Raw genomic sequence first — 25,480 nt, forward strand, 5'->3', positions numbered from 1 at the left:
AAACGTTAACAATTAATCCACACTCAAACCGTTAACTGTACTCAACAAGCTGTTATTACAAGGTTTACAACAGGACAGACAACCTGGCCGGGCCGTGTGTGTGCGTGTAGAAAGGGAGGGAGGGAGGGAGGGAGAGAGGGAAAAGTAGGTAAAACCTGCTAGCTGTTAGCTACCATAGCTCAGGCGTCGGTCTCTCGTCAGGTAAAAGCTGCCGTTTATTCCTCAAATGAAGCTCATGTTGAGCCTCTCCGGTACAGTTATCCATCACTGCTGTTGAATTAGCTGCTAAACTGCTGGACGCTAAAACCAAGGGGGCGCCTGTTTGTTTACAATTCACGAAAGCAACGTGAATGTACGTGCCGCTCACACTCAGTAGAGTTACGCAATGAGGCAGCGTAGCCTCTGCCTCCCTTGGCGGACAAACTGCGCATGCGTAAATAGCCACACACACACACACCAGAAGAGGCAGAGCAGCTGTGTGCCTCTCCTCTGAAATACAACGAGACGGCGAGTGGTTTCTACGGCCGCTGCCTGACCGGAGGTGAACTCAGATGAGTCGCGTTTATTAGACTATGAAAATCACCAAATGCTGACACATTTAAACCTGTGGTAAAGTTATCTGAAATAAAAATAAATAAATAATTAAACCTTAGATTAACTAAAGTTATGTTCACCCTGTCATTTTGGATGGGCCAGTTGTACAAGTGGGTGGGCCCAGGCCCGTTAGGCCCACCCATAACGCCGCGCCTGAAGCAGTCTCTGCAGCAGCTCGCGGCTCTGCTCCGCCGTTCTAAAAATATCTCGCACCGACAATTAAAGGTAACAAACCTAGGCTACTAAAACTATAGGGATTATGGCAATGTGCCAATTTGCTGGTAGTGGGTGGAGACTATAGCGTTAGCTTCTGTCTTGTCCAACACATCTCAGGCTCCGCATGTTCATTTCTAATGCCAAGTGTCATACGATGAAGTCCAGATGAGATTTAATACATGTGTATACTGTATTTGTCTCTACTGGCTACATCACACAAGTCTTTCTTGTTTTTTCTGAGCATCATGCAAAACAAGATGCCTTACTCTAGATGGTGGTGGTGGTAACTGATAGGCAAACTGTTTAGAGGTAGTAAAGAGTGTGCACACTTCAGCAGTCCAGATAACCATATAGCAACTATCAACAATCTAATAGAAAGACATTAAAAACTCAAATGGACCATGAGCAAAAAGTCTCTCATGCTGCTCCTTCACCCGTTTACTGTATATCAGAGCTTTACCCACTGACTATTCAGTGAATACATTGATGAACATTTCACCAATACTGTCTTATAGTTACACTGAGAGAGGCAAACACTACAATCACAATCACATCTTAAGTCATCTTCTTGGATCTATTTGCATTTCACTCTTCATATTTTTAGCAGAAGGCCATGTGCAAAACCATGTTCCCAAAATGCAAAATATAGCTGACAAAAAAATCTGTCCTGTGGCCTGTTGGATCATGTTAGCTGGGGCTTCAAACTGTTTCCTTCTTTCGGACTAACAATACCACATTGTAAGGGGCTGTGTGGTGTGGGCATGCTAAAGCTCTAAACAGAACATGTGATTTTTTTTTGTCAGGCTTTCTTTTAGGATCATATGCAACTATTTCACTAGTGATTGTAATATGGCCAAACAATGGATCATCTACCCGATCATTAGGTGCTACAGTTCTGCTCCATGTTATATGTTGAGGTATGAGGTGATGTAGAAAAAGATGCCGATGACATCTGAGCTGCCTGTTACAGAGGAAACATTATGCTACATCATTGACAGTATGTTGCCCTAAGGAACGTTTGATCAGTCAGACTTATGTCAGATGAGTTTGTGTGTACGGTGATGAATGTACAGCAGGTCCAGTGTGTGTTGAGCTTAGCATCACTCCTCATGTGTTTGGCTCAGCTGCTGGCTTAACACTAATTCTTGGTGGAAAAAACTCCCAAACTCCCAGTCAATCAGAGGACAGCAGACTTGAAGAACAGGCTGCTACACTGTGAATACTGTTAGTTTGGGGGATAAACACGGAGCTGCCATGTTAAGCCTTTGATGAGCTTTTTTCAAGAGGTTAATGGCGTTGAGCGCAAAGAAGGAGCACCACATTATTTAAACTTCATTAAAGGAGACACATTATGCCCCTTTTCCACAAATTAAAGTAGTTCCCAGGTTTCTTAAAGACCTGTCTGTGACATGCTGTGGTCAAAATTCCCAAAGGATCAAACATCACAGCTCTTTTCATCCCCTCAAAACAGCCCTGTTCAGAGTTCAGAGTCTGTCCCTTTAAATGCAAATCAGCCACTGCTTGCCCCGCCCCACCCCTTCTACCGGTCCCAGGTAGGGGTGGTATTATGCACATTTGAATCCTAGTTACATCACTGGAAGACAACTGAGGGAACAGCTCATAAAACCACCTGGATTTCAACCTACGGAGCCTGCCCATTACAGATTTCTTTATTCAGTTCTCACATTTTGGGGGCCGGAAGACAAGACAAACACCCAAATATGTGTTAAAGAGCCTTCAAAAAGTGATATTTTCATAATGTCCCCTTTATAACATTGTGGCATCTGCACAGGGATGGCTCATTGAAAAGTGTGTGTGATACTGTTCTGGACTGATAGAGGTGGTTTCAGCTTGGATGGAAGATAGCTATAGCAATAGGTAGAAAAACAACCATATACTTTGGTCTTTGTATGTATTTGCTACCACTAGGAAAATGTACATGTAGTTAACAAATTAAACAAAAAAAAGCTTCAGCTTCCGACAATACCACAAGCTACCACACATACACTGCCATATTTTATCACATGTGTTTTTTTGTTTTATTTTAATGAACAATTTCATTTCTGAAATGAAATCAATTTCTTGTTGGCATATAGCCTTGAATCTCAACCTGGAGGGTAGCTGTCCACCTGGTTAGCAGCATTATACATTATGCTATTATTTTATCAAAGAAACAGTTTATTTGCTTTCTTCCTGAGATTCAAATGATCAGTCTAGGGTTGTGTCCAAGATCACTCACTCATTCACTACTGCCCACTCACTATCCTCTTAGTCCCATGCAGAGGATGTGTGCACATCAGCAAAATGAAAAATACACACACTACTCGGTCATTTTTCTGCACTGCTTTTCTGTTTCCATGCATGATGGTATATGTTGCCTGATTAGCAATCATGGGTTGTACACATGCATTGTGGGATTCTGCTAGACAGGGTATTATAATTCCCACTGTGCATTCAGATGGCACTACAGGGAGTAGTGAGTGAAATCGGACACAGCCCATGTCTGCACCCTTAGCATACTAAGAGTGCTGGAACCAGAACCAGATGTTGGCTAGCAATTTTTTTTTTCATATTGAACAGTCAGGCGAGCTGCTTCTAATGCTAAGCTAAATTGATTACATCCATACCTGACACACAGACATGAGAGTGGGATCTTCCATCTCATCTCAGTGTGAAGGTAAATAAGAATATCACCCAACCAAATATGCACACATTAAGCTGTCATAAACTCCTTATCCAACAGCCTCATCTGTTGGATAGATGTGTTTTTATGTGTCATTTGTAAAATGACTACGACAACTTACTTTCTTCCCCTCTCTCTCATTTCCACACAGCATGTAGATGTGGAAATATGGGTAGGTGTGCCTCCACTCGCTGTCTGTGTTTCGTCATGGGTGTTATCGTCCTAATGTTGGTCATCACGGTCACTTGTCATGAGCATTAACAGTACGAGCACCGGCAGAGCTGCCATACACATTTGTTGTCTTGTTATCTATTGAGTGATTGAGTGTCATCTTGGAAATATTGGAGATCATATGACCTTATTGATGTGGAACACCTTGGTGCTGATATAGGGTCAGGCACTCTGTAACAGAGCGTTGCCAAAAACAGAGTTGCTCTCCTGAGGAGGTTCTGTTTCAGAGAGCCAGACAGAACCAGAGCAGCTACTGGGAATTGTGCCATCAGCCAAACAGCTCGACCTCCTCCCTCATCAACAAACTCCAGCTGCATGATTCAGCAGAGGACAGTACAGTACAAACAGTACAACAACATGAAAACGCAACAAAGCAGAGAGAATCCCCTTGGATTGAGATGCATTGTCTGCTGTTGACAGTGCTGCTCTGACATTTACATTTATCCTCGAACCAAAACTATTCACACACATCAGTTCAAAGTGATGAAGCCTTTTAGACAAATTGTCAAGTTCTTATCAAACTCCTTTATTTAGACTCACCCTGGTCCAAGCATGCAGCAGTTCCTGCTGAATACACTATGGACAGCTCACCAGTGGGTCGATGATACTCTTTGCTATGACTTTTAAAATTCTTACCCCGACTAAAGTCTCAAGTTTCACTATGGCAGTGTCCATACTGTATGAGTGTGAGGGGATGGATGGATGGATGGATGGATGGATGGATGGATGGATGGATGGATGGATGGATGGATGGATGGATGGATGGATGGATGGATGGATGGATGGATGGATGGATGGATGGATGGATGGATGGATGGATGGATGGATAGATGGATATTAGAACCTCCAACTTTCATTCTTGATTAATGAAAACATTCTTGGCAAATGCTTTCGCTTTGTCCGTGTTGCGCCGGTCCAAGAATTTCACCATGTGCGCGGAGGCTCATGGGAAATGTAGGGTGAAAACACTTTGCTTTCTGAAACTCCTCATAGTCCCTTTAAAACATGATTAAAAACCACACTCAGGTACCTACTGTACATAGGCCTGAGTACAGCAGCAACATCATGGTGTCCCTGTTCACGATATTAACCGTTAGTCCAACTCAATCGACATATTACTCCTGGATTCTGCGATGCATTAAAAGCCCTTGGCGTTGCACACTGTCCGCATTGTGTTTGTTTACACTGAGGCCTGCATCCCCTCTCTGGAGTCAGGGGTTCATGAAGGCCTCACCATTACCTCATCACAACAAACCTCATATGATGTCTCGCTGTGGTTTCTATCCAGGGCAACTTGGCCTCATTAATGAAGGTGAAAATCCGTCTCGCTTCAATAAACCACTTCTTATACACACGCTCCTTGTTGACGAGAACCATGAGAGCTGGCAACAATTAAATGACTCTGTATTGCTCAGCTATGCCACACCCCCAGGCTTTGGACCACACATGAAAAACTGGATTTGGCAAAGCCCCCTTCCCACCTTCTGAGCCAGGACTTGGCTGTCCCTGCCCCATCCCCTCCAGCTTCTCTGGAAGTGTTTTCATCACTTATAAAGATATAACAAGGAAAACAGATAACATCACTGACTCATAGTGTTCCTCTGATGATCTTGTTCCATTACTACAAAGTCCTCTCTTAGCTTAGCTTCTCTTGCCCCACTCAAACCTGGATTGTCTGTTTTTCAGCCTGGGTATTGCACTCTACTCCTCCCTTTTTATTTGACACTCATATAAATCACCAAATGAGCATCCGTCCACCTGCCACCTGAGTGAGGAAGTGGACAAGGGCAGGCTGCTGCACTTTATGAATACTGTTAGTTTTGGGGATAAACAAGGAGCTGCCATGTTGAGCCTTTGATGAGCTTTTTTCAAGAGGTTAATGGTTTTGAGGATGCAAAGAAGGAGCACCACATCACTTAAACTTCCTCCATTAAAACAGCTGTACAGTTAGTGTGGGGTATCACTCTACAACTGCTCAGGAAGAGTTTACTAAAAAGTGTGTTTGATATCAGTCTGGACTGATAGTGGTGGTTTCAATGTGGATGGAGGGGATCACATGCATACAGTAGCCTATAGTACATATGGACTTGACGTTTTAACCACATGCACAGATGAATTAAGCCTTACTCTATTGATGAAACCCTCATCCATGCATTTGTCCCACCTCATCGGAATTACTGTAATTGGAGTAATAAATCTTCTCCCAGGGCTTTCACACAGCACATGAATCCCATGCAACAGCCTCTCTACTGGCTCTAAAGGTTTGTGTGATATTTAAAGGAGACATATTCTGCCCCTTTTCCACAAATTAAAATAGTTCCCAGGTGTCTTAAAGACATGTGACATGCTGTGTTCAAAATACCCCAAGGATTAAACATCACGGCTCTCTTTTTATCCGCTCAAAACAGCCCTGTTCAGAACGGCTGGTTTCAGAGCCTGTCCCTTTAAATGCAAATCAGCCACTGCTCGCCCCGCCCCGCCCCACCCCTTCTACTGGTCCCAGGTAGGGGTGGTATTATGCAAATGTTAAAGCTAGTTACATCATTGTTAGACAACCGAGGGAACAGCTCATAAAACCATGTGGATTTCAATCTAGGGAGCCTGCACATTACAGATTTTGTTTTGTCACATTTCGGAGGCCGGAAGGCAAGACAAACGCGCAAATACTTAAAGAGCCTTCAAAAAGTGTTATTTCCATAATATGTCCCTTTTTAAAGTTTCCTCCCCATCTACACCCCTGGCTGCGCCAATAAGGAGTCCCAGGTCCTTTTCTGCTCTGTTTTCCTGGCCTTCTGTATTGATATTATCAAAATACAGCATATAGCTGCTTCTGTCATTTCCACAACCAATGATGAGTACAAGTAGTTGAGTGGTGTCAGGAATGATGATCTGGAGAAGGTGGAGTGGGTGGCAGCTCTGCAGCATCTCCATTTCACAGTGTCCATGTTCAGTTTATTGATGAAAGTTTCCCACAGAGCTGGAAATTTAGTGTCAGAAGATTTTATTAGAACAATGCTTTAAAATGTCATTGTAAAGGGACTGCACTCATAAATCACTGCTCTTAAAGAGCACATTTTACCACAAGCCACACTAACCTATTTACCCACAACCTTCTAGATCCACTTTTTGTCTGCCACACCTACACTCAAACACCATTGTCGCACTGGGGGCAATTTGTGGTTCATTATCTTTCCCAGGGACTGGAGAAGCCAGGGCTTACCATTCAATCAGTGGACACGACCAGTTCAACTTCTTGAGCCCCAGCAGCCCCATCTTTTCATCATCAGTTAATCTGGTTCAGATGGAGAGAAATAAGAACATTCAGGGTTGATATCAGGGACAGATGAGTCAGACAACCTGCCACCAGATGCATCCTGGCAATATTACTGTGGTGGTCCCACAACTGACCAGGGTCAGGCCCAACCTGTGGACATTCTTGACTGAAACTATGTATGTGTAATAAACATGTGCATTCTTTTAATCAGAAAAATATGTGTGTATGCATGGTTTGATGGTCTGATTGTGAAAATATACTTAAGTAGCCACAATGTAAACACAATTTAAGACCCTGTTTTACTCTTTATTAAATTAATTGGGACTAGAGATAACCAACCAAATTGGGTTAATAAATATAATAGTATCAAAACTATAAAATTCCTCACAAAAAATTATATTCAATATACATGAAAAAGGGGGGAATCATGACAGTTTTTTTTCATCATTAACGTATATACAGTGAGTATTTTTTGGATGCTGTGTAATGGACATGCATGAGGCGTCAGTCAATAGTTGAGAGTCGAGATAGCTGCTGAACTTTTTGGTTACTTTTCTCTAGTTAGTAACTTATGAATCAGATGTGAAGCAGCAGAGAGAAGACCTGCAGAGGTGACCTCATCTCCATAACAAACAGGCCAGGGGATTATAGGCCGTAGAAACACTCATTAAGTTTTCAAATCAGAGACTTGCTGACACTCTTCTGTGAGCACAGGACGGGACATCTCCAGGGGGTTGGAGCTGAGTTGCCAAACATTTTCTTGGCTTTTTTTTCTCTGATAACCTAAGGTCCAGATATTCATTTTTTTCTGGTAAAAATACAGAGATTCAAATGAGCAAAGTGTATAATGTCTATCTGTCCTAAAACTAGAGAAAAGTCCATTTTGAGCTGGGAGACACTAGGTGAATAGGGTAAACATTTGAACTAACCCATATCACCATGAAACTTCCCAAGTTTATCACTTACATTAAGACATTTTTTTTTATTACAAGTTGTGTCAAACTTAGATTTGTGGATGAGGCAAATCTAGTTAAATATGCGCTAATTTGCATATTTCCAGAACAGAAATCTGAACAATGAATAAAGCCACTTTCAAAAATTCTTGTTTTATTTTGTTAACATTCAGAAGTTTTTTACAGAGGGGATTTTGGATATCTCTTTTTTATCACTCTGTAAATGAGAAAATACTGTCACCAGCCCTAAAAGAATCAAATTTCTCCATGTTTTTAGGGATAAAATGTTTTATAAATCAGAAGAAATCTACTGACGAGAGAGACAAACTGAATTAAAATAACGACCTTAATGTGGATTTTCTACCATTTCTTTCCACTATTCAGAAAGAAGACATGTAAGGAAGCAAAATAGCCCAAAATCATCACTGACAGGCGCCCAAATTACCTGCACTGTTACCATGATTAAACTCATTTCTGTAATTTGAGGTTTGCTGGAAACATTCAAGCCTGTGTATGAATCTATTTGTTTTTAAACATTGGCGCAATCATCATAACTTTAAACGATGCTGAAGGAAACACTGTGTGCACAAACAATTGTTCCTTATTTCCCTTATGCCTTATTTATAATTTGTGTTACCAGCAATACAATGACAATCAAAGTGAGCTCTGTAAAGTTATATTTATTTTATTTCAAATTACATGTCTGCTTATTTTGTATTTTACCTGTATATCAATTGCTGTTGCTCTGGAAAGTGTGTGTGCATGGTGAATGCATGTGGTGCACACATTCTCAACGTGGTTCTAAATGCCAATGTATGTTTGTGAGTTTCCTTGACTGCTGCAGCTTAATGTTTATCAACTTGTGGAAAAAATGAATAATCATTCATTTAATAATAATGATAATAATAACACAGTGAGAATTAAATCTGTGAAAGGGCCATGAAATCCCTCACCAATTTCCTGTACTGTGGGTAAGAGCCTCTGTACAGGTGCACACATTTTCTCTGTGTTTGTTTGAGGCCATATGCATGTTTCTAGCCCTGTTTTGTTTACATCCTGTACAGTTGTCCTGCAGGAGGCCCCAGGTCTGTTGCATGTCACTGTTGTCTTGATGTGAAAAGGACGATTGTACTGTACTTGGCTGAATGTTCAAAGTGTGGTAACAAGAGAAAACTTTTTTTTTCTTTGGTAACATCCTGGAGATAAAGTTCCTACTGCATCTCAGTGAATGATGACAGTAACTCAGTTCACCTGACCCGACAACAACTGCTACAGTATCACGTCCTTATTTTTGAGCGGGAGGAATGAAGGATTCAGACTTGTCTTTTACTTTTTTATGGGTCACAACAACTATTAATCCCAGGGTCTTGGGCCCTTGCATGTTCTCGTTCCCTCTGCGTCGGTTCCCTCCAATTCTCCTCCTCCCACGGTCGAAATACGTGAACCTTTTAGGTGAATTGGTGACTCTAAAGTGTCCATAGGTGTGAATCAGTGTGACAGCTTGCTTGTCCCCACGTGTCAGTCCTGCGATAGACTTGCGACCTGTCCAGGGGGTACCTCACCCTCGCCCAATGTCCATCCTGCTCCAGGACCCCATAAGGATGAGCAGTTTGGATAATGAAGGAATGGGTTGAGCTTCATGGGTTTCATTGATATGATACACATATGCAAAAAAAATGGGTGTTGGGTGGGGGCTTGTTTGTATTTCTACTTTGTATCCCATTTCTGCTGTTGACTTTTTTAATTTCCACTAAACCACACTAGACTTTGCAGTGAACCTAATAAACAAATCTATTCATATAACATACAACATGGAACACAGTTTGCCAATACCGTAGCAGCAGCTAGTTTAATCTTCCTCATAGAGCACCTTTGTAAATACCATGATTAAATTATGGATGCACTGGTTATGTGAGTGGAATCAACAACAGTAACTTTCATACTATGAAATGATGAAATACAGAAATAATGGTGTGTTTGTAGAATATTGCGCACAGCTGGTCACTCCCCCTCTCTTCCTGTCTGCATCTGTGTTTGTTGGTATTTCTGTCTCTGGTGTTTATTGAAATCTCTGTTTTGCTGTCTCTCTCTTGTCTTTCCGTCTCAGCTATTTCCTGTCTCCTGTAACTTTTTCTTCCTGTCGTCACCTTCTCTCTCTCTCTTTCAGACGGCCCAGGGCGGCGGACATCGCACCTTACTGTACGGACACGCTGTCCTGCTGCGACACTCCTACAGTGGAATGGTTAGTGAACATAAAAACACACGGTATACACTAGGGGTGGGTATTGCCAAGGACCTCACGATACGATACAAATCGATATTTAAATATTGAATATCGATATCGTATCGCGGTATAAAGTATCGCGATATATTGCCATATCGATATTTTTGCCCACCCCTAGTATACACAGTCAGTGATTAGCAGGTGGCTGGTTTTATTGTATTATTGTGGTTTTATTCTGAATCGTCATAAATTTAATTTATAACTTTGTAGTTGTAATTGTTTTCCACAGCTCCATGGTTTGACTCAAGCCAGAGAAAATGAGTCACAACATTAAGTTTGATCTGTGTATGTATATGGAGTATGTCCCATCTTAGGAACACATGTACTGTACACCAATGTTTTCATGCTATTAGCAATCAGTAATGGCCAGATTAGTTGGAGCCAATTAAAACATTATGTATGCAAAACACTGTGTTCCTAATAGAGTCAATAAAGTAATTGGGATGAATTAAATTCAAACACGGAATAGGTAAAATATTATCTTCAATACCCCAAAACAGATCTGAGGCACTTAGAACAGTTCATCTCTGTGTAGGTGATCTACTGTATATGCATCAGAGGACATGGGACAACCTTTAAACAGAATGTTAAACATATTGCACTCAGTTTGAGAGCCTGAGTCAGAATGAATCTTGCCTATGTTTGATGCACTGAAATTGAAAAATGATCCAGTTGATCTGAGAGATAAACTGAGTTTGATTCATTGTGATTCTCTGTTTAGTACCTATGCTGTCTGTCAACCTCCCGCTCATCCACAGACAAACTGGCTTTTGATGTGGGACTGCAGGAAGATACCACAGGTAGGAAGGAAACTGGTTGTTGTACCTGTGTGGATAGACACAGCCACAGATTCTGAATTATGTTGTTGACATTAACCCTTGAGAACTCACTGCCTGCATACATTTCAAAATGGATGAATCAGTATTTTTTTCTTACCAGAAATATGTCAATGCAGAATGAGGTATTTCTGGATTGACGAATCCAGAAATGCAGAAGACCGAAAAACACAGGAATAAATGCTAGGAAAAATGAATATATATGAGTCACATTTGGTGAAGAAGAGTGAGCTGAATGTCATAGTTTACTTTTTTTTTTATTGATATTTAATGCAAATTCCTGTGAGTGCATTTTGATTAAATGATGGATAGCCCCTTTTGGGAAGTGCATGAGGTGCTGGCCAGTGTACACATCTAATGACTTACAGAGCTGCGATAAGATCAAGATTAGACTACTGCTGTTTATGTTATGGAACCGCAGCCAAATCAGCTCTCAAGAGATTGGATGTAGTGCAAGCAAAGGCGCTGAGATTATGTTGTGGGGCCTTGCATACCCACTCCAGTTCCAACTATACTTGCAGAAACGGAAGACACTGCTGGGAATTCGGCAAACAAAACTGGCAACACAGTTCAACGAAGAGGGTAAAATTTAAGGTGTTTTTTTTAGTGTCAAGATGAATAAAAAGATGAAAAGGCTGGAGCAGGAAGAGGCAGAGAAGGCATCTAGAATTCATTGGCTGGTTGTAACACCGTGGATTTTCAGTCTCTGAGAAGACAGTAAGGCATTAAAACAAGTCTAGTGCAGTTTAGATTAAGTACAAAGAGCGTAATCATTTAGAAACATACTTATCTGATCTTAAACAACCAAATTAAGCTCACTCTTAATACGACCCTATATGGAGTTAACCTGGTTCCATTAGCTCTTTGTTTCATAAGCTCTGTCCTGCTGCAGTTTGAACTCATATCAGTGTTATAGTATCTCCATGTCCCTCCAGGGATAAAGCTGTGGGGCTGATTTCACTCTTATTCTGTCAAGTTACAGTCTGGCTCTTGACCTGCTGCTTCTCCACTGTGGTTTTCACTTTTCAACAAAGTCGTAACAGTACACCACTGCAGCGCAGACAGTTTCCTCTGTTCTCGTTCTTGACCTGCTTCTGTAAAGATGATGCAAATTACAGTACAAGCAGAACAGCTGCAGAATCTAGGCTGCCAAACTGGTACTAGGTAGTACCACAGGAGTTAATGTTTCTGTACGAGTCGGTGAGTCATGCACACATTTCTGCTCTATTTTCTGAGCTGTGTGTTTGTGTGTGTTTCTGTGCTTGTGTGTGTATTTTCCCTGTGTGTGTGTGTGTGTGTGTGTGTGTAGGCGAGGCTTGCTGGTGGACCATCCATCCAGCATCCAAGCAGCGTTCAGAGGGAGAGAAGGTTAGAGTGGGAGATGATCTCATCCTGGTCAGCGTCTCCTCTGAAAGATATCTGGTCAGTAGCTGTGCGTGGGAACAAAGTATGAGGGCCCGGGGGGGGGGGGGGCTTGTTTTATTTCACCTTTTCATTCCATCCTTCATAGTAAAATGAACAAATGTGGACAACATGTTGTAAAACAGCAAAAGGCAAGCAACCATGAACTGTATACACATAGAAGCTAGTGGGATACTCACTTAATGTCAATCAGCATTATATGGCACATTAGGGACATTCTCTGAAGTTATATGTTTAAATTAACCTTTTAAATTTGACACTCTGTGGCATTGTAACTCATCACTATTTCAGTAAAAAAAAAGGTGGATGCTGGCTTAACAGCTCCTTTGAAGACAGGGACCCCAATCAGACAGAAGGCTAGAAAGTTAAAATCCCAACTGAGTTGGCTGAGCATCAATTAGAACAGTAGAAATGCTAACCAGTAGACTGAGGAGGGTGAGTTCCCATTTCATGGGCTGGAGGACGGAGAGAGGATTATATGAGGATGAACAATTAGCAGAATGAAAAACAGCAGAAGGATAGTCTCATATGTGACGGTCCTGATGATGGCATTTAGATTGATGATCTAAAATAGTAAAATGTCAGCCATATTTGCGACAGCCATGTGATCTTAACCTAAATGTCAGCTTAGTTTCATGGTCTACACAGACATATCTAAATTTGCCTGCTTGTATCTGTTTGTGGGCTCTGCAGAACATTCATTTGTACTTGTAGAATAGTTTGGACAGGCTTTTATTGTAAAGAAGTTATACAGATAAAAACACTACCTGCATAGTCTAAACTTACTGAGCAGTAACTTAGTAGGTTGTACAAACTTCTGTTAAGTCCTCTTCCAAGAACTTCAACACACAACTGTCACCAAGCACTGCAGCCTGAATAAGGGACTCAGATTGAGGAACATCCAGAGTGTTTGTGTGTATTTCAGTCCAGTGTGTCATTAAATTGTCGTGTCTCTTCCTGCAGCATCTGTCCTACGGCAATGGCAGTCTCCATGTAGATGCAGCTTTCCAGCAGACTCTGTGGAGCGTGGCTCCCATCTGTTCTGGCAGTGAAGTAGCACAAGGTAGGTACTCATGTCCTATGTGTCTCTCTTTGCTTTTTTCCATCTGCCTGGTGTGTTTTGGTGTCTTACCCTTAAGTTTCCTCTTGCTGCCTCTGATTTCTGGGCAAATCTGAGGTTGAATTTAAATATCAGAACAAACTGGATGGACCTTGTTGATACTGTACACATAATGCTATTCAGAAGAAAGAGCTTATATATTGGTATTCAGGTGAAATGAGCACTATCTTTGTTGTACAGAGCATCAGCTTTAATGCACTGTGCAATTCAAATGTACACGTTTTACTGCATACAGTATTACTGCATTATAATCTCATTGGAACAGTTTCAACATTTCACTGCAGAAAAGAGCAGCTCCTCAATAACCTTTCTGCAATGCATTGTGGGACAGTAATGTATATCAGGCCTACACATAAAAATCGAATGCACATACAGTACAGACAGTACAGTATTTCCCTAGTGTGGAATCAGGACACTGCAGCTGTCTCTGCATACAGCACAATCCTAGTCCGTCAGGGACTACAGCTCCCACAGGTGTCAGGTCTGCAGGTCTTTATATATCTGAACAGGTGGGTTTGAGAGGTTCAGATCCTTGACATAACACCATAATTACCTGCTGCCGCTCCTCCACCACATCAGCAGTCGGGGTCCATCAGTACACTCACATCGGTTACAAAATGACCAAGGTTTGGGCAGAGTAGGGGACTAATGGCTGCAGAATCTCTGGAGTGTAATTCATTCCCACCATCTGTCCTCCTACTCCTCCTCCTCTCTCCTCTGCCTCTCCTGTCCTTCTCTTTCCTCCACCTCACTCCCCTTTCTCCCTCTGCTCTCTGTCTGCAGGTTTCCTGATAGGAGGGGACGTCCTGCGTATCCTTCACGGTCACATGGACGAGTGTCTAACTGTTCCCTCGGGGGAACATGGAGACGAGCAGAGGAGGTACTGACAAATTTCCTTTCCATTTAATAAACATTATTTACTCCTCTGGCTTTATATGAAGTAGTTTGTCAGTGCTGATTCTGTACAGAAATGTTCATCAGATTACAGTTATATCATTCATAAACACCCAGCACCAACTGTACCTGGAGGCTACAGTTCTTCAATATCAAAGTTGTTTTGTCTTGGTGCAAGTTAAAACTAAATACAATATCAAGCTAAATATTTTTCTTTCGTTGACAAGACATATTCATAAACGAGTTTAGGTCATGGGTTGAAAATGATCTGGCCTAGTTTTTTTTTTTTTGCCTACCTCGCTATACAAAGCGCAGTGTGAAACTGCATAACAGGTGACTAACAGTTTTTTTTTTAGGTCTTTATGATACAAATTAGCAGAAGTAAGGTTGAGGCTGTTCTCAGTAGTCAGGCTGAGAGTGGAAAATAGATTGATTGTCCTTAAATAGATAAAATATACATACATTTTAGATCTAAGCAGGTCAACCATCCCAACACCTCAGCTGAGCAGAAGGAGGGTGGGAGGACCTGCAGCAGCAAACGGTGTTAACATGAATCAGCAGACACAGAGGCACAGTCTGGTTCCGATCTAGAGCTGCTCACAACACTTATGAATGAGATCTGATGACACAAACCAAGGAACTGACTGTCAACAGGGCCTTCAGGGGGGTTGGATTGTAGTGATGAACCAAGTCCCATGTTCACAGTTTTTCTACAAATCACTTGACAACTCATCAAGATGATCATAACTGGTTGAGGAAGATATTATAAATACTGCAACTTTGAACATAGTCTTTGGGGTGACATGAGGAGTCTAAATTAGTTGAGTGCATCTGTGAGGTTTTCTGTTATCACATTACACAAGAAGTTAAACTGAGGGTAACTGGACTTATAATGTTTTTTTTTAAATTTATTTATAAAACACTTTTCAAGCAAATGCACAAAGTGCTTTACAGATAAAACATTGCAGAAAAGGAATGAAAAAGAAAGACAACCAAGATAAAGAAAGACAGGATAAAATACTTTATCATCATATAAAAATGTATCATGGTTTGCCTGAATACCTGGTGGAGTTTGTATGTTCTCCCTGTGCCTGCGTGGGTTCTCCAGCTTCCTCCCACATGCTCTAGGACTAGGTTGATTGGCGACTTGGCAAATTGCCTGTAGGTGTTAATGTGAGTGTGTGAGTGTGTGAGTCTCTAAATGTCAGCCCCGTGATAGACTAGTGACCTGTCAGGTTGTCCCCTGCCCTCGCCCCCTGTCATCTGGGATTGGCTCCAACCCCCCATGACCCTGCATGAATAATAAGTATAACCAGTGGGTGGATGGATACCTGGTGGTCATTGTTTACAGAGAGATACATTACCCAGTATGCTTAGCCAATCAACATTTTATTTCAATATTTATTTAAAGGTCCAGTGTGTAATAATTAGCAATGTTTATTGGCAAAATCTGAATATACTACCCACGAATATTTGTCTAAGTGTATAATAGCTATTAAGATAATATGTACCATATACTGTATTAACTGGACTGGTTCCCACAGTGGTCTCCTGGAAAACCTGAACTTCATTTGGAGCTATGTTCATGCACAATGTGGTCATTTTTCCAAACTGTAGTTGACACTGAGAAAAAGGGGATGAGGAAGCACTGTGTGGATCTTAGAGTGGAAAACTGAAAAAACAGGTGCTCTTTGGTGAGAGTGCTGAAAAACAGGTAGATTTGAAAAATACCAAGGCAGCTCTGTTGAAGGCTCATTTGAGCTGAAACACATTGGTCTTTGTTTTTTAACCTTTTATATTTGTACCTGGCCATGTTTATAAAATAAGGCACTTTCATTTTCTGTCAAAACAGAGCTGCCTTGGTATTTTTCAAACCTGTAGTTTACACTGTTGGCATTAGCATTCATCAAACCTAATAAATACTGTAGTTGTATTTCACTCTGGCTCTGGAAGTAGCGGGTGAACCAGACCAAAAATAGAGATGGACATTTGAAGCTCAGAGTGAGCTGCTTCACCATCACTATCTGACCTGTATCTGACCTGTATTTGACTCTGCCGACCTCCAGGCTAATCCAGAAATGTTCAGAGCATGCTGGCTTGTGGCAAACATACACTCATCCACTCAAAACAACACGTCCGCAATTATGCAGAACATTAAACTGAAGTAAAATCATTCTCTGTTTGTTGTCAAAAAAGAGGAAATTAGCCGCAGAGACCAAAATCCTTTTTCAGCCTCAGAGGTAGCCGCTTGAGAGAAACACAGACAGATCAAGAGGCTTTTTGCCAGGCTTGTCAAGTGTAGCAGACAGACTTAAGAGAAATGAACTGCAACCTGGCACTTGAATGTGAGCCTACTGTGATTTGCTGACATCAAATTTGGAGAAGAGAGAACAATTTATGTACTTGCTGTTCCCGCGATTTGCTTTTATGGTATTCTTTTCTCTCCTCATGACCAGAGGGATGTCTCTGCTTCAGAAACACGTCTGTAAACAATGACAGCCGCTGTCACTAAAGGGGGATTTGGGAACCTTATAAGCTTTGTGTAGAACTACGAACCACTTGTGTACAGGCCTACCCAGCTATAAAAAACATACAGGCATTGAAAAAAGGAACGGACAAACTCGGGTGCATACAATTCAGATGGTTCTAACAACTTGGATCCGATTCTCAATTTGAGCCAGTCCTCAACACCCACCACTAGTTACAGTATAGTTAGACATACAGCAATACTTCAGCACCATTAGCAAATCTACATATGTAAGGGCTTTACATTTTAAATGAATTGTCTGCTCTCTTTCACCATCCAGTTGAAACTATTGGACAGAGTATGTAGCTTCTATTGTAAGGAAATTGCCATGGCCTACAGGGAGCGAGAGTGACAACTCCCATTACAGACTGTACTGAGCAGTCTACTGCGACTTAGATGGAGAGGACTATGAATAATTATGGTTTAAGTAATTCCCAAATGGGGCAGCTGTTGTTAAAGAATCCCATAGAGGACTCTGATCTCCTCTTGTTATACTGGCTGCAAAACTATTCTGAGCTGTTCATAGTAATAATTAGTTGATTAAACTGTATATTGATAATGTAATTCTGCAAAGAAGTCACTAATGTTATTTAATAATTTTGCAGCAGAGCAATGCAGAGCATTTGCCTTGAGCAGTGAAGCAGAAGTATAAAGCAGAGAAAATAAAAAGACTCAAGTTATCTGCAAGGAGACCAGGAGAGGCTCACATATCCTTGGCAGAAAGATATTGCTAATACATTCCCTCTTTATGATGTACATTTTATTTTCATTAACAATTTGCAAGATAAACATCATCACACAAAATGTTATAAAATGGAAAGGGGAGGTTTTGAATAAGTCTAAACCTATAGGAATTATGTGCAAATCAAAGACGATTATTACACAGACCCTTGTGTGAGACTAAACTTTAAAAAAGGGAACATTGTAATCTTGGTACTCAACCACAAGTAGGCAGATATGAAGTTGAACCTAAGGAGCAGTGTGTTTGTCTTTTATGTGATCTTAATGTTGTTGAGGGTGGATTTCATTTTATGCTTCATTGTCTGCTCAAAACACTCTGAGAACATTCATTGTAAGAACTCAGATTTATTGTGGTTATCTGATGATTATGTGTTGAGTTGTCTATTTTAGAAGGAGATTTTTGTTAAATCAGTAAGGTTCCGAGAAGAAGTATGGCAAGTAAGACATCGGAGATCATTGCATTCAAATTGCAAAGGAAATTGAACACTTCTGCACAATTTCGCAAAACTTTGAAATTGTGAGTTGCTCTGTAGCCATCCAGATCACTGTTGCTGAATTGTGTCTTAAGCCCAGATGGCCTGGACGCCATTAGGTGCAGGACACTTGAATAAAACATTAAGTCAAACATCAGTGACTGTCCTTACAAGAAAATACTTTTTACTCCCAGGACAGTACATTATGAGGGGGGAGCAGTGTCCAGTCATGCGAGGTCCCTGTGGAGGCTGGAAACACTTCGAGTTGTGTAAGTACCACACACACACACGCACACACACACACAGTCAATTCATTAACGTTCATGCACTTAAATTCTTGTAGGCCAAAATATTAAATTGCATTCAGTGTATTACTGCTACTGCTATTTTCCTGTGTCCTCTTAAAGTCAGATACACACTTTATTTAACTGGCTACTCTTTAAATATAGTTGTTGTTTTTTTTTTGCATAAGCTTATTAGGCCTACATATCTTTTGTTAAAGCACTTTACTTGATCAAGAAATGCTTGTAAATAAAGTTATTAATATCATTATCACAAGCTGTCCCCAGCCACTGCTGGGGATCCCTCACAGTGTGAAGAGTCTAGCATGGCATTACTGTACTGTGGGCAGCTGAGTGGTGGAGCACACCTTAAAAATATTGCAACTTCTACCCACGCCACGGTGTGAATCAACAGCCTTTAAATGATTTCAGTTGTTGCTAAGTAACAGGAAATGGCAGTTTTGAAATGGTTTGCAGGTTGATAACCAGGCATCACCTCTTGGTTGCTTGAAGCTGAATGAATGGTTGCTGTATTTTAACTATGAGTGTGAATTTTAAGTGGTTAGGCTCTTTTGTAATTCTCCATACAGTGTGTGACATTCAAAATGGTAAAATAGAAATGCACCTTATCTTAAAAAAATATATAGGCCTAGGTATTGTAGCCTATTTGCACATTATCTACTTTCACAAACCTACAGAGTTGTAGCCTAAGCATAAAATACAGACTGAAACTTCAGTGTTTGTGTTTTGTGTGTTCAATGTTCAATATTGTGTCTATATAGATATGTTCAGCTCATGGATATAATACATCCATGGCTTAGCTTTGCTTAACATGGGCAATACACCAGAGTGAGAACAGGTAAAGGTAGCCTACAGTGGCAGTAGGTAATTAGCAGAGTGAGATCAGGTGTGCGGATGGGAGGGAAAGGAATGGAAATATGGCAGGGGGGGTGGCAGGTTCAGTGGGGGGAAGACAGAGCTCAGCCCACCACTGTGATAACACGTCTTGAGTGTTATAACTTGTAACTGTTATATAGCCTTCTTACTTGTAATTGTAAATATTACAATATTTTTTCCCATGTGTGTTTGGAAGAATCCAATAAAATAATTGCAGACATACCCCTCCAGTGGACCATACCATTTACTTTAAATTTGGCTTTAGTTTAGCTTTTTTGCCTGCCTGCCTCTTTTCCATCTCTGGTCAGGTGCATCGAGCAAGTAATGTAGTAAGTAAATGTAAAAGTAGCAGTATAGAAAATTAGCTATACAGTATAGCTATTTTTTCTTCTTTCTCTTGCTGATTTAATAGCTACAACTTTCTTATTTCCAAATGATAGCCAAGCCAGTCTCTTTTGCCTGAGCTTACAGTTTAGCTAAGTAACTTAGCTAGCTAGCTAACGTTTATGGTATTCCCTTCAATTCAATAGACTCATGTGTGACTGGTGGTTTAGTCTTGTAGCTTTTTAGTATTAGCTAATGCTAATGTGAGCTAACTATCATTTCAAAGGGAAGTATTGTACTTTCTACTCCATGCTCTAGTTTGTTATCACTTTCAATGTGATGACCACACTCTTCATCAGCTTTTTTTGGAACCATTCTATAAAGAAATATTTGTATTGGCAGTTATCCCTATATTTTATGTAAATGCATTAATTATTATGAAGTTTAATCCTATTTTGAAACAGCTGAAATATTTGTAATTGATAATATACTGAATAGCATGTAACTACTGTAGATTTCAATGCTGTGACATCAGCAATGTCAGGTTCAGGCTCCGCGTAATCAGTGTGACGTGTTTCACCTGTGTGCAGATAAGATCCAGTGAATGAAGTCAAGAATAAAAATGAGGAAGGAAGGATGGAGGGAGCTTCTTATTAAGCTTGTGCAATGTATTTTTCATTCTGTTTAGATTATAAACCAAACCAACTGAAATAAATAATTGAACACTGCAATAATTAATATTAGTTACTAACACAAGACACCTGCCTACATGTCTTACAGTCTGGCTAACATGTTTGTAAACAGTTACAATGACAGAACAAAATTATCATTCATGTGGAATTTCTGTGCCAAATTTAAGACCAATAGTCCCCTAACTCTGTTTTTGGTCTCCTCCAATTCCTGAGGGAAATTTCTGTGCACCTTGTTCACCAGCTGTTCTCTGTGCTGTCTGTCTGCTGTTTGCTGTGTTTTTGTCCAGGTGGAGTGGGAGTCATACCCGCTGGGGTCAGCCCTTCAGACTGAGACATGTGACCACAGGGAAGTATCTGAGTCTGATAGAAGATAAATCTCTGCTGCTGATGGACAAAGAGAAAGCTGACGTCAAGTCTACAGCCTTCTGCTTTAGGTCATCTAAGGTACAACATCCACAACACCTCATGTGAAGGCTCACTTTCAGTGAGAATAAGAGTGACCTTAATAACTGTTATACAACAACAAACTGCTTGTTATTTTACCACCATCTAGACCTTTTTATCAGTCTCTGATCAGAACTAAAATATTCTATTGATTTTGCATTAAGCAGATAAGTGTATAGGAGAGAAGTATAAAAGAATCAATATCCCGTTTATATTTGTGTTGCTATCAGTCTGATGGTAACACATGATGACTTAACTGTTCACCACAGTTTTTCTTTTATGTTTTAATCATATCATTCAGTGTTTTAAATGAATGACAACATGTTATTTGGAATGTTATCGATTACTGATTACTTCCTCCTGTTTTTACTTCAGGAAAAGCTGGATCCTGGTGTGAAGAAGGAGGTGGATGGAATGGGTGTCCCGGACATTAAATATGGCGACTCGGTGTGTTACATCCAACATGTTGATACCTGCCTATGGCTCACATACCAAACTGTCGACGCCAAGTGTGCACGCATGGGTGGTGTTCAGAGAAGGGTAATTTACTCTACTGAACCACAACTGAGTCTTTTTTCCCCCTTGCTTTCTTTTTTCCTAATCACCTGTTACTCCATTCCGGTAACTGCAGTCATTCATGGGTCATTAATTGCTGTATATGATCTTGCCAGGAAGATTGTCCACAGTCTTGAAGATTCTGTGATATATTTATTCAGTGTTGTGTGAAGATTAGGTGTTGTTATGGCCTAACCTTATTTTGTCTTTCAGGCCATCATGCACCATGAGGGTCACATGGACGACGGGCTAACACTGTCTCGCTCCCAACATGAGGAGAGCCGCAGTGCCAGAGTGATCCGTAGTACTGTCTTTCTTTTCAACCTCTTCATTAGGTAAATGTACAGACCAGACACACACACAATTAAACATGTAATATGGTACATTGACTTGCATAATGATCAGAACACTTTGATTTCCTGCAGCAAATGGTGATGATGTGCCTCTATGTTTTGATGAACCAAGATGATTTGTTTTTCTTCAATAAGAAGGAAATTTACTGAAAGTCATGAAAACAAAATGAGGAAAAACAGCTGTGTGTGTACCATAGAACAAGTATGCTGCAACCTCCCTGGCAGTGTTTTTCATCCTGTGATCATGTGGCAACACAATGTGACTGTACCTGCTAGTGTGAAGAAACAAGCTTTTTGCAATTTCCTGTTAATGGTGGCAAAAATTAAGCTGAAGGGAAATGGTGGCTGCTCTGGAGGGAGCATGAGGCAAGATACTGGTAGTAATTTAATTGAAAGCAAATATCCTGCGTCTAATGTAACTAGTGTATGTGAAGAGACCTGCTTCCCTCAGTGAGTGTGTGGCAGAATACTGCAGAGGAGCTTTGTGTAGGGGGTCTGTCTCTGTTCAGACATGTGTGTGCAGCAGAATGACTGCAACAATCATGTAGCAGCTGCAAGCCCGCAAGGCTGGTCTGATGAATGTTGCTCAGCATGTCATCTGTGGTGGGCAAACCATACAGATGCAGTCAGCTGTAAATGAAAGAGCTTTCAACCTAACGACAAAAACATAAAACGTAAATACTGAGCTCTTAGAATTTATCATAACAATGAATCATTAATAAGCATATCTGCAAAGAGTCATGTAAGACGCCTAAATAGATATTTCTCCAGCACTGAGCTGCAGTATCTGTTTCACAATACACACCACCACCAGCCCTGTTTGTCAAGATGCTGCATCTTGTTAAGATGCCAACACATCAGTACAAGTCAACTCAGCCCTGTAGTACTGTTGTTGTTGCATATACTGTACATGCACCTGGTCCACCTGGACTGAATCCAGTGGAAATGTTGGGATGTGGTACTGTAGTACAAGAGATTGGCAGTATGAGTCTGTAGCTGAGAAATCTGTAGAAATGATATGATGCAATCTTGCACATAGAGCAGAATCTCGAAGGAAAAGTTTCCAACAGTGTTGAATTCATGGCATGAAGAACTGCAGCTGTTTGAGAGAAAGGGAGGGGCTACAAACTTAAGTATACATTTATGGATAAAATAAATATATTTACCTTTAATAATCCACGATGACAAAGTGAAAATGTCCTCATCCTTCTTTATGTACATTGGCCAGTGGCCATTGTATGTGTACATGTGTATATGTGTAAAAAAAAAGAAAGAATGAAAGCTCTAAACCATTAATTAACGAGCACACTTGTGTGAATTAAGATGTCTCAGACTCTCTCTGCACATTAGCTGCCAGCACAGAGGTGGATGTATGTGTGTTCTGCTGTGTGGGAGGAGGAGGGAAACTCCTCCACACTTACTGGAGAGAGAGGCAGAGAGACAAGGCCCTCTGAGGAGGATCAGTAGAGCAACAGACACAAATGCAGTGGCATTTATACTTGCTGAGAACTATACTATAAGATGCACTGTAGATCATTTGAACCTGCATGTTAGAAAAGTCACATCCATCATTTCCTGCATGTACAGTATAAGGCTTATGAATTGTTTAATGTGAAGCCCATCACATTAGTTTGGACTGTGTAATTAAGCAGCAGGTTAGACAGCAGGGAGCTGTGTATAAGCAGTCACCACAACTAACACTCTCAGTCTAAATATATTGACAGCCAGCATCATCAAAGGAGGCTGAACAAATCTCACAGCAAAAATAGTGCAACATGTTACTTCCACAAAACTATTTCTGGTACATATAACTTTTATACTGAGTTATATAACTTTTGAATTTAGATCAGCTTGCAAGAGCAGGACATCCTACATGTTGGAATCTGTCAACATAACATAAGTACATTATCCTGGAACAGAGAGTAAGAAATAACATTGAGAACATCATCATAAAGGAAGTGATTAAAATGTTCTCTATATGCTCTAGGGGTCTGGACACAGTAAGGAAAAAGGGGAAGAGCTCTACGTTAGATCTACCAATAGATTCAGTCAGTCTGAGTCTGCAGGATCTGATTGGCTACTTCCAGCCACCTGGGGATCACCTGGAACATGAAGACAAGCAGAACCGACTGAGAGCTCTGAAGAACCGGCAGAACCTCTTTCAGGAGGAGGTGGGTGGGTCGGTGTGTGTGTGGTCATGTGTATAGTAGGTCTTTCACCCGTGGACTAAATGAGTAGAAGTGGCTTACTCCAGTTTTCTGGAACCAAGCTTTGAATCCTTGCTAGTCTGTGGTTGGATGAAAGGTTCAGTCAAAATAACCTGACATCACAGGCTCTTTGTGCCGTAGGGATTTATTCTTAGCACAGTTTATTCTCTGTCTACAGGATGCCTCTAAGACATTATTTGCCTTGGTATCATAGTTCAGTGTTTCGTTGATAATATATAGCATGAACCTCTTGAGTTGCACTCACCTACAGTAACACTACACTCTAGTACACTGCAGTTTATGCAACAATTCAGGATAGGAAGCTGGAATACAGCCCATCGGCCTTGACACTGAACCTCTATTATCTGCACTTGGGCCTCCACACTCACATTCTCTCTCTTGCTCCCCGATGCACTTCATTCAATCAAGAGCATTTTAGAATCACCAACCTCTGTGTCTGCAGGGGATGATCAGCCTGGTCCTGGAGTGTATCGATCGGCTTCACGTCTACAGCAGCGCAGCTCATTTTGCTGAGGCAGTAGGAAGGGAAGCAGGAGAGGCCTGGAGCTCTATCCTCAACTCCCTCTACCAACTCCTGGGTATACACACGTTTTATTTCCCCTCTGTGTCCTACATTCTGAAAAAAGAGATAATAGCTCAAAAAGTAGAAGAAAGAGAAGAAAGAGAAAAGGAAAGAAAGCTAGCATTTCCTGAAGCATATACAGTGTAACTGCTGATGGCTCCTGCAGCCACTGTCACTGTTACCTCTCAGCTCTAGCAGCTGATGAACTATGTTTTATTTTATTAAAAGCAAGAATAATAATGTCCTTTTCTCTCATTCACTCTCATCTGTGAAAGTGTATTTCAGATGATAAATGAAATATCAAAACAATTGTACTTTCATTTGATGCTTCCAAGTTTGGTGAAGACTACATGAAACATGGAAAAGAAATGACTAATTTGTATTGATAAGAATGTAAAGTGACTGAATTTCTTAAGATGATCATAAAATCCATTGATGAAAAGTTTCTTCATGTAATGGTTTAAAATATCAGAAAAGATAGAGGATAAAGAGCAAATATAATAAACAAACATAGAGCACAGAAATCAATGCAGATGTATAAACTGTACAAAGGTCTGTGATTCTCCCTTCTCCTCTGACCTCTGACCTCTGGCCTCCTCCCAGCTGCACTGATCAGGGGAAACCGGAAGAACTGTGCCCAGTTTTCTGGTTCACTGGACTGGCTGATAAGCAGACTAGAGCGACTGGAGGCCTCTTCTGGTGAGTTAGCTTTTCTGTTAGATAAACTAATACAACTGATGATACATCATCTCTACAGTATCATACTGTTTACTTGACACAGAGGGGGAAGCGCTGGCTTTGTTGACTTAAATATACTTGGATGTAAAACTTTACTTTTTTCATACTTTGTCCAGAGTAGGGAATCTGCTTTGAAACCAATGCCAGTAAAGCTACAG

The 25,480-nt window shown here is 40.8% G+C and overlaps 1 protein-coding gene across 1 annotated transcript in view; it reads left to right on the plus strand.

The window, feature by feature from the left end:
* The window catches only part of ryr2a (ryanodine receptor 2a (cardiac)), a gene marked incomplete at both ends in the record, with an annotated part of 139,699 nt that overhangs the window by 54,702 nt on the left and 59,517 nt on the right, over positions 1–25,480 (plus strand). Inside the window, 12 exons of the mRNA XM_083994884.1 lie at positions 10,119–10,193; positions 10,957–11,035; positions 12,381–12,493; positions 13,457–13,556; positions 14,397–14,493; positions 18,443–18,517; positions 20,730–20,886; positions 21,262–21,426; positions 21,655–21,776; positions 23,782–23,965; positions 24,465–24,600; positions 25,188–25,283. Coding sequence (XP_083851010.1) covers positions 10,119–10,193; positions 10,957–11,035; positions 12,381–12,493; positions 13,457–13,556; positions 14,397–14,493; positions 18,443–18,517; positions 20,730–20,886; positions 21,262–21,426; positions 21,655–21,776; positions 23,782–23,965; positions 24,465–24,600; positions 25,188–25,283 — 1,399 coding nt within the window. The remainder of the gene's footprint in view (positions 1–10,118; positions 10,194–10,956; positions 11,036–12,380; positions 12,494–13,456; positions 13,557–14,396; positions 14,494–18,442; positions 18,518–20,729; positions 20,887–21,261; positions 21,427–21,654; positions 21,777–23,781; positions 23,966–24,464; positions 24,601–25,187; positions 25,284–25,480) is intronic.

This window comes from Trachurus trachurus, assembly GCF_905171665.1.
Source record: "Trachurus trachurus genome assembly, chromosome: 19".
NCBI lineage: Eukaryota > Metazoa > Chordata > Actinopteri > Carangiformes > Carangidae > Trachurus > Trachurus trachurus.